Genomic DNA, 16,166 nt, shown 5'->3' on the forward strand with positions numbered 1-16,166 from the left:
CATGTTGTCTGCTGGTATCTGCCAGGTACTACTTTCAAGTTAAGTTGCAGTGATGGTTTGTTCCATGCTGGTGGGATTTTGATGTTTTATAAACATCCATATGCTTTTTGTTTAGAAAATACTTTGCTAGTGTTTCTATGTAAATCAATAAAGAAGGCTATTTTCTGTATCTGTTGGAATCTGTGCAATAACACACACACAGAGGTTGGCATTCTCACATGCCTGTTCCCAAGAAGTTCACATTACCCTGATGGTTTCATCCAGCACATCCTGGTGTTTCTTAATGTACCTTAAACCAGTCTGTCCTGTGGTTTCCTGTGGCCTGGCCAGTAGCCAGAAAAGAATGATTCAGAATGTTCCTTAACATTATTCTAAGTCATTCATTTTCATGATGCCCAAACCAAAATATCAGCCAGGCTGAAAGATCTTAGTGGCTACCAACAACATACATAAGTTCTAGAGGTTATAAGCCTGTCAGGTCATAAGAAGGTGGTATGATGTTTAGCACTGTGGGGTTTCTAGTCTAGTAAGAGGCAAGAAAGAAAACAAAGTTATGAGCGGGCAGAAGACTACAAAGGGAACAGCACAGTTTGGGTGGGGCAGCAGGTGTAATAAAGAGTACAGAAAAAACAAACAGTAGGGAGAATGGAGCTGTAGTGCTCTGGGAATACTCTCACAATGAAAGGGGAAAACTCCAGATATTTAGGAAGCCAAGCTTTCTTCTAAAACAATACCTGGCTGGCACCCAGGATAGAACAGCAGTTATAGCAATGAAAATAGAGTGCTTATTGAGCATTGCCATGGTCCAGGCCCTGTTCTAAATACTTCACATCTGCTAATTCATTTAATCCTCACAACAGAACCCCATGAAGTTGGTGCTTATCTTCTTCATTTTACCTATGAGGAAACTGAGACACAGAAAGAGTACACAGCTTCCCCAAGAGTCACATAGCCGGTAAATGGTAGACCCTGGAGGAAAACATTTGTTCCAGCAACCTTCCAGCACGGCCTTGGGAATCAAATACGATTTAGAGCTTAAAGTTCTTTGAAAAGCAAAAAACACTATTAATTTTAAGATAAAGGGTGGTATGTTTGGAAATCCCAGAAGACAGAATTTGTTGGTCCTTAGCCCAGTCTTTAGGAGGTCAGGAATTTCCTATCATATACAAAATTAAAGGCATTTTCTCAGAGGTCAAAATGAATGTAAAGCCAGTGAAAACATGTTTATATCTTAAACAACATTACGATATAAGCCAGCTGCAGGCTGGGAGATCAGGGCAAATTTGAAGCCAAAAGATTGTTTGTTCGGCTATCCAATTGATAACACTATTCTTCCTCACCTAAATTAAGGCTGTTTGTATTCATTTTGGGGAAGTAGAATCTTAGGAGTACAATGAGGAAGGAGAATGGCTTCAGCATTGCTTTTCTGCTGAGAAGGAATGGGGAAGGGGTCCCAACATTGTACTTTTGTACAGACAGGGTAATTGAGTTTTGCATACCATTGACATCACTGATAAATCGTTCAATCTTTTGGCAGCCTCTGTACCCCTAATCCCCCAAAACAAAGATGGGCATTCGGAGCAGGAGGTAAGTGGCCTGCCTGAACTCACAGACAGCAGGGGATGGGGCTGGCCCCTTACTTCCAGTGCATGGAAGCCCAAGCAGTCAGCTCAGGAGGCTTTATTATATCCACAAAACAGCCTCATGTCTCACCTAACAGGTTACCTAGTAGCCTGCCTTTGTCAGGAACTTTAGAGGCTCCTGATTCTGTGCCACCCACCACCCTCCCAAGGCCCACTGCTGTTAGTTAGTGCAGACATGGAATTCAGAGGCTCACTCTCCTCCTCCCTAGCACACACTGAGCCTATGTTCATGGGAGTTTAATCTATTACCAGTATTAGATGATACACATTCTGGGCTAGCACCAGGCCCTGGGAAAACAATGGTGAGTAAGGACATGGCTTCATCCTCATGGAGTTGACAGTCTATGTAAAGGATAGGCACAAAACAGTCACCCCAGCAGCTGTAAAACTGCCTAGGTGACAAGTTCTACTAAGGCCTCCAGTTGAGAAGGCCTTTCTGAGGAAGTGACGTGAGCTAACTGGGTGAAGATGGGGATAAAGAGGGTTCTATGTGGAAGACATAGCACCCACAGAGGCCCCGTGCAGGGAGTAGGCATGGTGAGGGCAAGTCTGAAAGAAGGCCCAAGTGACCACAGGACAGGGAGCAAAGGGAGGCAAGGTGCAAGATGAGGTTGGAGAGGCTGCAGGACTGGACCCTACAGGACCTTGATCACTTTAGAAGTTCTCAGAACAGCAGAACTTTTAAATGTGTAGAGGCTAAAAAAGAAATTAATATTTTTCTTGCCACCTAAGTTCTTCTAGCTAGGATAATAATTGAACAGAGACAGATTAACAGGAGAAAATCAAATGTTTAATACATACTCATGAGGAATTCACACAGGTATGAAAAATATCAAAGACACAGTGAGGCAATATTGGATATATATGACATTTTCAAACAAAGGAGGAGAAAGCGGGGGACAGGATATTAGATTTTTGAAATGAGAATGGGAGATTTACAGGTAGTTGAAGAGCAAAACATACATAGTAGGAAAATTCTTACCAGGCAATTCAGAAACAACAGGACATAGAATAACTAGCTAACAGGCTTGGGGGCTTCCTGACTAAACGCTAGAGTGAAGATTCTTAAGGTGATTAAGCCAAGGCTCCTTTCCTGAAGCAAGTTTTTCTGTCTGAATCTCTTGGGCAGTAAAGGAGTGAGGGTCAAAGGTTCTTCCTGAGTCTTGTTTGTTAATAAACAGCTTAAAATCAATGTCCCAAAAAGGCAGCTTAAGGGGGGCAAAAATTCAGTTCCCTTCAAATTGTTTTAGACTTTGCAGAGGAAATGACAGGTCAGATGTATACTTAGCAACCATCACCCTGGGCCCAAAGAGAATGGAGTCAGTGCCACTGGAGGGCTGCTGCAGACCAGCAAGGTGTTGTGGACAAAAATGAGAGACATGTGACTTCCAGCCAAGATGGAGGCATAGGTAGACACATTGTGCCTCCTCACACAACCAAAAGAAGCACAACAAATTTAAAAACAAAAACCAACCAGAATTGACAGAAAATCAAACTGTATGGAAATTTGACAAGCAAGGAGTTAAAGACACATTCATCCAGACCAGTAGGAGGGGCAGAAATGGGCAACCAGGCAGAGAGGACTCTCGGCAAGGCTGGAGGACCCAGTGAGGTGGTGGACTGTGGAGGGATTATGGAGCAGGGTGGGCAAGGCAGCAGACTTCGGACTGGGCAATCCCACATTCCTGCATAGATAAACCAGGAGAAACAACTGGGGAGCAAGACGGACTGCACAACGCAGGGCCCCAATGCGCAGGAAATAAACCCTCAAACCACTGATTGAAAACACCTGTGGGGGTTGAGGCGGCAGCAGGAGAAACTCCCAGCCTCACAGGAGAGTTCACTGGAGAGACCCAGAGGGTCCTAGAACATACACAAACCCACCCACATGGGAATCAGCACCAGAAAGGCCCAATTCGCTTGTGGGATGTGGGGGAAGTGACTGAAATCTGGCAGAGAGCAGGGTATGTGCCATTGTTCCCTCTAGGATCCCTTCCCCACATACAACATCACAACACAGCGACAGGGTTGCCCCACCCTGATGAACACCTAAGGCTCTGCCTTTAACTATGTAACACGCACACCCAAACAAAAAAATATGGCTGAAATGAAAGAACAGATCAAAGCTCCAGAAAAAAATAGAACTAGGCAACGAAGAGACAGCCAACCTATCAGATGCACAATTCAAAACACTGGTAATCAGGATGCTCACAGAACTGGTTGAATTTGGTCACAAATTAGATGAAAAAATGAAGGCTATGCTAAGTGAAATAAAGGAAAATGTACAGGGAACCAACAGGAATGGAAGGAAACTGGGACTCAAATCAGCAGTGTGGACCAGAAGGAAGAAAGAAACATCCAACCAGAAAAAAAGGAAGAAACAAGAATTCAAAACAATAACGAGAGATTTAGGAACCTACAGGACATCTTTAAATGTTCCAACATCCGAATTATAGGGGTACCAGAAGGAGAAGAGGAAGAGCAACAAGTGGAAAAGTTATCTGAACAAATAATAAAGGAGAACTCCCCCAATTTGGCAAAGGAAATAGACTTCCAGGAAGTCCAGGAAGCTCAGAAAGTCCCAAAGAAGTTGGACCCAAGGAGGAACACACCAAGGCACATCATAATTACATTACCCAAGGTAAAAATGAAGGAGAGAATCCTAGAAGCAGCAAGAGATAAGGAGACAGTTACCTACAAAGGAGTTCCCATCAGACTGTCAGCTGATTTCTCAAAAGAGACCTTACAGGCAAGAAGGGGCTGGAAAGAAGTATTCCAAGTCATGAAAGGAAAGGACCTACATCCAAGATTGCTCTATCCAGCAAAGCTTTCATTTAGAATGGGAGGGCAGATAAAATGTTTCTCAGATAAGGTCAAGTTAAAGGAGTTCATCATCATCAAGCCCTTATTATATGAAATGTTAAAGGGATCTATCTGAGAAAAAGAAGATAAAAAATATGACCAGTAAAATGACAGCAAAATCACAATCATTAGCAACCACACCTAAAACAAAAACAAAAGCAAACTAAGCAGACAACTAGAACAGGAACAGAACCACAGAAATGGAGATTACATGGAGGGTTATCAACAGGGGAGTGGGAGGGGGAGAAAGGGGGAAAAAGTACAGAGAATAAGTAGCGTAGATGGTAGGTAGAAAATAGGGGGATAGTAAGAATAGTATGGGAAATGTAGAAGCCAAAGAACTTATATGTATGACCCATAGACAGGAACTAAAGCAGGGAATGTGGGTGGGAGGGTGTGTGCAGGGCAGAGGGGAGTGAAGGGGGCAAAATGGGACAACTGTAATAGCATAATCAATAAAATATACTGTAAAAAAGTGAGAGACGTGATTGAAGAGATTTTTAGGAAGTAAAGAGAACTCAACAATGTATTGTGCATGGAGAGTGAGAGGCAGTGGTCCAGGATGGCTCCTGGGTGGTTGGTATCCTTTGCTGAGATGAATACTGTAAAATCGTTTTCTTTCCTCTATCCCACACTGCCTTATGCTAAAATTTGTCACTGGGAGAACAAGTTCATGCAAAAATCAAATAGACTTAAAAACTGGTTTTCAACAAAGGGTAGTACTTTTTTGGTTGCCAAACTGACAGAGGGACACTGAAGGCATTTTGCAGGCAAATGCCACAGAGTACTGGATCCCACACCTCAGCGATTGTCTCATCCAAATGTCAATAGCACCCTTGAGAAGAAACACTGTATAAAATGCCAGATGTGTGTTATAAGAAATTGTGGGCTGTTCTAGGGATATAATACTTGGAGGAATTGCCTTGGCCTTTCCTCCCCTAACACAATTCTTGGGATCAGACCTAGGGATTAGATGAAACAGAACCACGAGGCTGGTGGCACATTGCACCTACCTCACTTCCGACCTTAACCTTTTTTTTTTTTTAAAGAGATACATGAAGCTTTTCGCAAGAATTTGAATCAGAACGATTACCTTCATTTTTAAAATGTACATAAAACGTTAGGCATCTTTCCTTCCTGCCTGGAATGCTCATTGCGGAATCGCCTCCCTCTCCTGTCGTTCCCACACCCGTCCTTCACCTCCCTGGCGTTGTGCTGCCTTCACAGCGCAAGGAAATTAACATTGTTTCCTGGTAATCGGCCTTCCCCATCAGTAAATTCCATGAAAGCAGAGCCCTCGTTCGGCCTACTCCATGCTGACCCCCCAGCGCCCAGTTTCACGTCCAGCGCTCGAAAGGAGGGAGTTTCACACTATTCCGGGGCGAAGGAGGTCCACAGACCCTCTCCAGTCAGCCCATGGGACTGGAGCCTCCAGACCTAGTCTCAAGTCTTAATCCTACCACACCTTTCGAACACTCTCCTCAGGGCGGGGGACCGGGCGGTCTGCGCAGGCGCGCCTCCGACCCCGCCCACGAGTGACGTTAACGCAGCCTTAACGGCCCTCAGTGGTATCCGCGCGCGATTTAAAACGAGCTGCGGAGAGACGACGGGAAAGATGGAACTTCCGTGCTCAGGTGAGGCTAGGCGTGCGGAGGCGTAGCTGGAAGGTCTCGGCGCGAGTCGAGAGTCTCGTGGACGGGGCCAGAGGGCTGGCCTGAGCGGGACCACGGTGTTCTCGGCATTATTGACTCTGTTTTCCCGCTCGAGGGGGCCAGGCACAGAGGTGGAGGGAGGGCCGGAGAGTGGTCTTGTTTGGCATTTTCTCTGTTTGCGGACGGAGGTAGGACCCCCTTCCCCGCTGGCTTGCTCCACCGTGCCTTGTGTCCTTTCATTTTAAAAAAAGTGTTTTGTTTTGTTTTTGTTTTTGTTTTTGCCCTGGTTGGTGTGGCTCAGGGGGTTGAAGGCCGGCCTGCGAACCGAAGGGTCGCTCGTTCCATTCCCAGTCAGGGCCCATACCTGGGTTGCGGGCCAGGTTCCCAGTTGGTGTGTGAGAGGCAGCGGATCGAAGTTTCTCTCCTTCGCTTTCTCCCTCCCTTTCCCTCTCTCTAAAAATAAATAAATAAAACCTGTAAACATGTGGTTTTCTTGCCCTGACGGGGTAGCTTAGTTGGTTAGAGCGTCGTCCCCATACTCCAAGGTGCAGGTTCCATACCCCTTTGGAGCACATACAAGAAGCGACCAATGAATGGATAAATAAGTGGAACAAGTACAAGTGGAAATCAGTGTTTCTCTTTCGCTCCCACCCCCTCTCTCCAAGATTAGTTTTCTTTTTAAAAGTGGTTTTCTTGGAAGGCACGTTAGTCCATGGCCATGGATATGTTGTGGTTATCGTATGCTTAGCACGCATGCGTTAACTTTTACATTCATTCTACAAGTGTTGACTGCTCCCTTCCAGCCAGGTCCTCTGTCAGATGCAGAGATACAATAAAGAACGAAAAAAAGTAAGATTCCAGCCTATTGGATCTTCTACTCTCTTTGGGAAGGCTGATTGTAAACAAAGTAATTTACAGGTGAGACTGAGACCAAGTGCTGTGATTGAAAATAGCAGAGTGGAGGGAGGAATGCTCCCCTTTAGATTAGGGATTCAGGGGAGCTCTTAGCAGAGACAGAGGAGCAAGTGCCAGAAAAAAAGGGCTTGGAGGAAAGAGCCTGACTTGGGCTAGGACAGAACATTGTGACTAAACAGTGAACTGGGTCACTCAGGTGAGCAGGGCCTCTGTAAGCCTTGATAAGACATTTGGGAATTTAGAGTTACATTTTGGACTGGATAAATGATTCAGCCGAGAGACAGGTGAAGAGGTCAGTTAAACACTTGGATAAAAGATTGCCTCTCAGGGAGGTGGTCCACGGACTGGGGAATAAATTTGGACATCATCATCATCATAGATCGTAAAACCAGGGAACAGATGAGAACTCTAGGAAGAGCTTGTAGAGAAAACACTCAGGAACATTTAGAGGCTATGATTAGCTAGAAGGAAGAGCTGGAAGAATTGAGAAGAGTGGTACAGAAGCCAAGAGTGTTTCAAGAAGCAGGGGTTGTCTACTGCTTCAAATGCTGCTGAATCTCAAGAGAGATAAGGCCTGAAAAGTGCTAGATTTGGCAATATGAAATTTGTGGGTGATCAGGAATAACAGTTTTCATAAAATTATGGGGATAGAAACCAGACCACAGGGAGCTGAAAAGTAGATGCAGAAAGTGTTTTTGAGCTCAGTAATCATAAGTTGAGTGAATAGTTGTGTGATGTCAAAGGCAATACAAGAAATCAGAAAGAATATTCCAAGAATTAAAGCATGCCTCTAACTCTATCTTGAGACAAGTTCCTTCTTCAGTGCTTCCTCTGTTCTTTTCTTACAAGGTCCAGTTCCTTCCTTACCTTGCAGTGTCCACATCTAAATAGTCACAGTCCACTTGATTCAGTCTCCAAAGATGTCTCTTGTCTCCTTCCTATCTATTTTTACTTTCTTTTTGTTTGTTTTGACCTCAGCCAAGGATTGTGTTAGTCACTCTTCAGCTTGTGGGAAGCTCTCAGTGGAACATGTGAAGTTCTTCTTGTAGGTTTTTTTACTTTTACTTTTTTATCCCTAATTACCACTCCTTTTCCTTCCCCTCACATGGGCAAACAATTCAATGTTTATTTTGCATCACTATTTTTAATGTGTTCCTATAAAATGTGTTACATTATGCCTCTATTTTTTGACATCATGAATTCTGAACCATCTGAGATACACATTCTTGTTCTTATTTGGAAGAGAATAAGATGCAAATGCTTAGGTCATATACTTCCTTAAAATTTCACCAGCTACTACGTGATGGAGTTGGGGTTTGAAGACAAGCCTTCCAATTCTTAATTCTGCAAATGTTCCCTAAGGTCTCTCAGTTTTCTCATCTGTCTCTTCCAGTGATCTTGTTTCTCCCAACCATAATAGGCCACAGCACTCATTACTGTAGTCACACTCTAGATCTTGTCGTTATCAATAGTTGTACCACTCTGCCATCTTAATTTTAAGACCCTCATTTCTCAATACCACTCCTATCTTTCCAAATCACTCCCCATTATTCCCTGACTTCAATAATCTTTTGGCCCAGCAGACCCAATATTCTTTTCACTGTCCTTTACTGCTCTCATGACCTTGTTCCCCTCCTTCTTTAAGTTACATTCCATGGTCAGTCAATGTAATCACTCCCTTTCATACGCCCACAACCCCTTGCCCTCTTCTTGCATCCTTACACTTGCTTGACTAAATCACAACCTTAGTTAATTCTAACTTTTTGTACTCAGCCCCGTGCTCCTGATGGTCAAGGGGACCCTAAAGCTGTTTAGCAGTTATGCTATATTCCTTGATTCACCAACTTCCCTCTTAGGTAACTATTTCATTAGGTAACTTTTTCTCCTTAAATCTCCTCATCTCTCACGCTTAGTTGTAGAGTTTTTGGTTTTTCACTCACTTCCTATTCTTGTAAGAAAAGAATAGCAATAAAGAGAACATCCGAAGTCCACCATTGCACCTGCTCCCCTGCCTGCAGCTGTGTGTGTGCTCGCTGCCCTCCTGTTGCTGTGGAATGGGCCCTGTGTGTTCTCAGCAAAGGAACCCTTTGACCTGCTTGAGTACATTGTTCAGCACCTTTTACCCTTGAAAAGCTTCTGCATGATCCCTATGAATAATACCCCCCTCCCCAAAAAATATCTGTAACCTCTGAATGTGTTATCTTACATGTAAAAGAACTTTGTAGTTGTGATTAAGGATACTTTTAAAAATTATTTATTGTTAGAGAGAGGGGAAGGGAGGGAGAAAGAGAGGGAGAGAAACATCTGTTGGTTGCCTCTTACACACCCCTGCAACCCAGGCATGTGCCCTGGCCAGGAATCAAAACATCAACCTTTTTCTTTGTACAATGATGCCTAACCAACTGAACCACACTGGTCAGGGCCCACATTCTGGATTGTCTAAATATTTCCTTCTGATACCATTTAACTTGTTTCTCTACCCCTGTATTTCTTATAAAATGGAAGTTAGATCTAAAATCTTAGTTAAATTTAGGTTACCCATCTTTGGCAAAAATATTTTATGGGTGATGTTGTGAGTTTCATGTTTTGTCCTACCAGGATCAAGTCTCAGGATCAAGTCAGTTTCAAGTCTCACTTTTAAAGAGGCTACATTGATTGCTTGGTCAACATGGTGACTGCTAGATCTTTTGTTGTAAAAACCACTTTTCCCTTTGCAGTTAGCAAGTAATCTGTGGGTGATTCTTTTGGCATGTTATATTTATCTTACACATTTGTGTTGTTTATTTTCTGTGTCCTGCTGGGTTTAGAACCTAACCTATCCAATTTAATGGCCCATACCTCACCCTTATGTCAGTATCTGTCTCTTGCCCCAGACTATGGTTATATGTGTCTGTTTTTCTGTTAGTTTGTGAGCTTATCAGAGGCAGACACTTCCTCTTACACACCTTCATTTCCCAATAGTGCTACAGGTTCACATAGTGGATATTTGTCCCAGATGGGCAAGGGAGCATCAGAAGGCCATCACTGCTCCCCCCACAACCCACCCTGCCAAGAAACCCCAACTATAGAGGTCTTAGCCATAGACTCTTAGAGTTGTCAGGGATCTTGGTGGGAAACATGCAGTGAACTCCCACTTTGTGACAGGCCCTGAGCCCACTTTAGATCTAGGAAACTTTCTTTTAAAGGTTCTTGAGCAAGTATATTGTTCCATCACTGTGAGCCACAATGAATCACTCTTCTTTAGAAACCCGTGGACACCCTCTCAGTGCCTCACCATCAAAACGAGTGTTCTCAATTCCTCCACCTAAGAAGGCCCCTCTCAACACTCCTGGCACCCCGGTTCTTGAAGACTTCCCTCAGAATGATGATGAAAAGGAGCGTCTGCAGAGGAGGCGATCCCGGGCTTTTGACCTGCAGTTTAGCACAGACTCACCCCGTCTGCTGGCCTCCCCCTCCAGTCGGTGAGTGTGTTCTGTGCTGCCTCCTGGGGTGGCCACCAACCTGATGTGGGGTACATGGGTCTGGCATCTCCACACTACCTCAGGGATTCTGGGTCTTGATTTTGAAAAGTTATAGTGTCATGGATCCTTGCCAGAGTTTTTAATTTTTGTTTTTCATTTAGGAATATTGACTTTTCAGCTACAATTCCGAAATTTACAAACACACAGATTACAGAGCATTATTCCACCTGTATCAAACTATCCACTGAAAATGTGAGTATCTGCTGGTTTATCAGCAAAGAGTCTGCAACTTGAGCCCTGGGGAAATTTAGCCTTCTTGATTCTGTAGAGAATGCATGATCCATAATATCTGTGTACTTTTATTCTCCAGTGACTCTTCTTAATGTTGGCGTTTCTGGTATGGTTTTACTGTTTCTTACAGAGCTTTGGTGCTCCTGACAGGTTGCCTGCCATCTGCAGTATGTCAGCATGGCTTAGGGGATAACAGTGTAAGTTCTGGAGCAGAGAGTAGAGAAATAGTAGAGTTGTGGAGCTAATTGTGAGTTTTAGAGCCCACTTGAGTAGGAATCCTGTCTTTGCCACTTAAATCCTGTGTGGCCTTGGCAAGTCACCCAACCATTTGCTGCAAGGTTCTCTGTAGAATAAGAGTAGTGCCTACCTCATAGAGTTGTTCTGAGGGTGATGGGGTCCCTTTGGGGACAGTGTTTAGAATGGGGTCTGTATACAGCGAGCACTCAGGAACCGTGTGCTGTTACTCTCTAGGCCTTGAGAATGAGGAGTGACACATATGGATTTAGCTATGTCCCAAACTATTTGTGGAAATTGATATCTGTGATGATATGTGGAATATTGCTGTTAATAAACTTGGCTACCTCTCAGGGTAGCATCATTTATGCGAGCCTGGGCTATAAAAAAACAAACCTTTCTGCAATGTTCTCTTTCCAGAAAATCACTACCAAGAATGCTTTTGGCTTGCACTTGATTGATTTCATGTCAGAGATTCTTAAACAGAAAGACACTGAACTGACCAACTTTAAAGTAAGGATGTCCACCTTCTCTTGTATCTGAATTCATGATGAGTATGTCTGATACTTAGCATGGCACAGTTGTTGAATTCTACAAATACATGAGCGCCTTCCTTATTTAAGATATTTTATTAACTACTTTACCTTCTTTCCTAAACTGATGAAATGTAGAGAAGCTAAATTTCTCTTATGATCTGTCTAATCCCTGTCAGTCTTAAGGGATCTTTGTCATATTTTTCATAAGGGCAAGTAAATATTTTATGAAGCTTGCTGTGTTTTGCCTGTTCAGCAGTTCCTTCTTATGTTGTACTTGCACAAATACAGTCCAGATTGTCTCACTAGGTGGCTGCAGGCACTCTGGATGCCAGCACCAAGATCTATGCTGTGCGTGTGGATGCTGTCCATGCTGATGTGTACAGAGTTCTTGGAGGGCTGGGCAAAGATGCACCATCTCTGGAAGAGTCAGAAAGCCATGATGCAGGTACATGGGTGGGGATCTGGATTAAGGTAAGGGCTTTTTTAAGGGTGTAGCAGATTGTTATTTGAATAATATACTGGAATGAAGTCACAAGAAATCAATGTTCTCATCTGGAGAAGACATGGAGATTCTCAGATTTGTCTACGAGAAGCGTTTAGATTTTATTTAGGCTAGATTGAGTAAACATCACCAATTAGGGAACTTCTGATTTGGGGGTGTTTGGACATTCACCTGTCTTAGAAACTTAATTGAGTAGTTTAGTTCCTTCCTCAGCTGTAGATCAGACATGCCTGTTGCTGTGAGAAAATGGCATGTGTTTAAGTCACAACCACTCTAGAGTTTTGAGGAACTTGTAGTTCAATTGGACCCTCCAAAGCAGTCCTTACAATACTTGGTCTTATTTCTTCTTTAGATGGAAGTGCGACTGAAACAGGAACAACTAAAAAGGCTCCAAAGCCCAAGAAGAAGCACTCACACAAAACCATTGAGCAGAATATAAGCAACCTCAACGTCTCTGAGGCAGATCGGAAGTGTGAGGTAAGGAGCCGTGAACACAGTGTGGTCTCTGACTCATTCAAGACCTGGGGGGTGAGCCTGCCTTGCTGGTTTGTGCTTGCTTAGGCCTCAAGGAGGTAAAATATTCAACTGGTCTCTTCAGTATCATCCTTTAGCCTTGCAGTGAAGACTGAAGGAGGCAAGTCCCTGCTTTCCCTGAATGTTTCAGAGTGACTGAAAAGAAGAAGATGGCAAATTACTAAGAAATCTGATTCAAACATTTATTTTCTTTCCTAGTACATGCAGCAGTGATGGTGACAGCGAACATTTATTGTGTACCTGCTGGGTACACTGTGCTGCCCTGAGCCTGTGACCAGTGTTAACTGGTTTAATCCTTACAACATCCTTGTTACATTTTATGAAGAGATGATTGAGGTGTAGGACTGTTAAGTAACTTGCCCAAGATGACACAGCTAGTCAATAAGGCTAGATGTGAAATTTACTGGTCTGCTCTGGATTCCTTGTGCTGAGCAGCCAATATAATCTGGCAAATCCTAAGGAATCTGCTTAAAGGGATGGCAGTGGAGGCTTCATTTATAATTATCACAGTTAATTTGAAGCAAGCAGGTGTTGCCACAAAATTTTTAAAAGAATTTTGCTATTAAAAATAATATTTCCACAAACATTTTTGTATATATCATCTTTGCACTCTCTGGGAGTATATCTGTAAGAAACTTCTTAGAGAAAATTTCCACTGCCCTCAAAAAAAGGTTGTACCAGTTTATTCTCCCACCAACAATGGGCTAGAGTACTTCTCTGTCTTATCCCTATGACATTTGTAAATGATAATTAAGGTTATAACACTGGACTTGATCACCAAGGGGATGTTGGAGAAGGACTGAGTCCTGTAATGCCCCAGTCTTGCATTCAGAAAGCTGAAGAAGAAAACATCTAGTAGGTATGGTGAAAGTCAGGAGAGTGTAGTATCCAAATGTGGGAGTGAAAGAGTTTTAGGGAGGAGGGAGTGATGAGCCACGTCAGATGTGGCAACCTGCAGCTACTGGTGAATTGGAGGGGGCCCTGTGGAGCTGAAGCTTATACCTCCAAGGAGATGGTGATGCTTGACTATGCTAGGGTCCCTGAATTTGGAAGAGGGACTCATGGGCCAAAGACCCAGAGAGCATGCTGATTGGTATGGTGTCTCTGAGGGGCACATGGTGAGGCTGATTCTGTGAGTGCGAAAAAGTACAAATTGAATGCAGCTACTGCTACAGGTGGGACCTATCATATCTGGGATGAGGAAGCACTGCTGGGTGACACTTAACAGAAATAGGAAACCAACAGAAAGAAGCAAGTCCTTTGTCATTCTAGCCCTGCAATCTTCCTCTAGTGTCCCCAGTTAGTGGATCCCAACATCGAACTGCTGGCAAAGCTAAAATGTGGCCCAAGCATCACAGACAGAGGCTAGAAGGTAGGTTTTGAAGTTGAGATAACTGGTAGAAAGGTAAAGTGTTGTGATTTCTAGTTTCAAAAATTCTGTTCGGGATGGGAGTGGTTAGAGACAGAAAATATGAAAGTGTTACCTACCCATTGGGAAATCCAGGCAAAGTTACATGGAGTTTCATGGGGTTTTTCAGCATTCTTGTAGGCTTAAAATTTTTCATAATAAATGGGGAAAAACAAAAGGGAAGAAATTGAGTATAGACTGTTGTTTTAAAGAATTTTGCTTTGAATTGGAGCAGAGTAGTGGGTTGGCAAATGAAGGGGAAAGTAAAGTCTAGAAGGTTTTCTTTCTTTTTTTTTTAACATTCTATTTATTTATTTTTAGAGAGAAGGGAAGGGAGGGAGAAAGAGGGGGAGAGAACCATAGATGTGCAAGAGAAATGTCGATCAGCTACCTCTTGCCTGCTCCCAACTGGGGACCTGGCCCACAACCCAGGCATGTGCCCTGACTGTTAATTGAATTGGTGACCTTTCGGTTTGTGGGACGATGCCCAACCAGCTAAGCTACATCAGTCAGGGCAAAGTTTTCTATTATTTTAAATGGGAAAATAAACAGCATGTTTGCGTGTTGATGATAACAGTCCAGTGGAGAAGGAATTGTTGACAATGCAGAAAAGAATGGGGAAATTGCTAGCATGGCGTTCTTAAGCATGTGAGGAGGGAAGGGAATGGACAACATAGATGGGGCTGGGCTGAGGAGTCCCATGCTGATGGAAGCTGGGTACATGCTTCCATTCTAAACATTCTCTTCTGGTTGCATGGTGCCCCCACAAAGAAATAGGAAGCCAGATAATCAGTTGACACAGAGAGTATGGAAGAACAAAGTGGTAGAGGTTTGAGGCAAGAAAAAGATAGTAAAGAGCCATCTAGTGGGCAGGAGAAAAAATGGAGCAGGAAAAGATTGCTTGCTAGACAATACTTGGGGGCCATTTGATGGATTTGAAGTAAGGTCACTTGACATGATTTTGTTTCTTCTCTGTTAGCAATGGTATGGATGGAAGCATGGAATAGTCAGAACGTTGGATTTAACAAAGGGTTGCATTTAGCTGAGTGAATGTGACACAGAGGCTGGAGTTAAGAGCAAGTGCACAGGAATGGTCATAATCATTGCTTATTGCATTTTAGCTGGGAAAGAAGGCAGTGACGGGTAGCATAAAGTCATTCAATCAGTGTATGAGGGGTCTGGTGGAGTCAGAGACTCGTTGGTATTAGAGACACCAAGATTGTAGTCTGTAAAGGTGTGAGGTAGTTGTCAGAGGGAGGCACTTAGAATTAAGGGTATGGAACAGTCATAGTCATGGTTAATGATTCAGTTCAGAGCAAAAAGCAGAGGAGATATGGTGGTCATACTAGGATCTCTTGAGTCTTAGGGTCTTAAGATGAAGCTCAAGACCATTGAAGCAGGAGAATATCACAGAACTGAGGCTAGAATGTTGGATAAATCAACATATGGATATTGAAATCATCAAAAACTATGACAGTAGTAAAGTTTGAGGAGAGTAATGAGCCAAGAAGCTAATATTAACATCTCCCAAGACTGGGGTAGGCCTAGGGATTATAGAAGGTGATTATAACACAGATGGGCAGAGTGTGATAAAGCCTGATGTTATGTTCAAAGCTGAGGGTTTTAGAAACTGGGAAGAATAGTCTGGAAGCTGCAATGAGGAGCAAAGATCACCAATCCTTTCTTGGACAGTGGTTTGAGGGTGGTGGGAAAGGAAGTAGCCATGTTGGAGAGGCCTGCAGGGCAAGCAGTGTCTTTGGGTGGTAGTCATCCATTTAGAGTGGTAGTCAGCCTTTCGTCGTTGTCTCCCACCCTTCAGAGTCTTTTTAGATATATCCTTCCCTTTGAAATGAATTATTAAGGAATAGGATTTGTCAGGTAGGTATGAGGTTTGGATAACCGTAAATAATTAGACTTGCTAAGGCTTTTTTCACCCTTTCCCAGGAACCAGTTTTTTGTTGTTTTTTTAACAATTTGGGATTGCTTTTTTTTTTTAAGATTTTATTTATTTATTTTTAGAGAGGGAAGGGAGAGAGAAAGAGAGAGAGAGAGAAACATCAATGTGCGGTTGCTGGGGGTCATGGCCTGCAACCCAGGCATGTACTCTGACTGGGAATTGAACCTGCCA

At 43.3% G+C, this 16,166-nt stretch overlaps 1 protein-coding gene across 2 annotated transcripts in view; it reads left to right on the forward strand.

Moving 5' to 3' along the window:
- Positions 1–6,056: 6,056 nt before the first annotated feature.
- NCAPH (non-SMC condensin I complex subunit H) overlaps positions 6,057–16,166 on the forward strand; it is a 39,171-nt gene continuing 29,061 nt past the window's right edge. For both annotated transcript variants that reach the window (XM_045828002.1, XM_045828003.1), the window contains exons 1-6: positions 6,057–6,139; positions 10,317–10,533; positions 10,695–10,785; positions 11,479–11,571; positions 11,901–12,039; positions 12,449–12,573. In XM_045828002.1, the coding sequence (XP_045683958.1) occupies positions 6,121–6,139; positions 10,317–10,533; positions 10,695–10,785; positions 11,479–11,571; positions 11,901–12,039; positions 12,449–12,573 (684 nt within the window). In that variant the 5' untranslated portion in view covers positions 6,057–6,120. The remainder of the gene's footprint in view (positions 6,140–10,316; positions 10,534–10,694; positions 10,786–11,478; positions 11,572–11,900; positions 12,040–12,448; positions 12,574–16,166) is intronic.

The sequence above is a fragment of the Phyllostomus hastatus genome, unplaced genomic scaffold, assembly GCF_019186645.2.
Source record: "Phyllostomus hastatus isolate PE091 unplaced genomic scaffold, TTU_PhHast_1.1 phas_scaffold_78, whole genome shotgun sequence".
Lineage (NCBI taxonomy): Eukaryota > Metazoa > Chordata > Mammalia > Chiroptera > Phyllostomidae > Phyllostomus > Phyllostomus hastatus.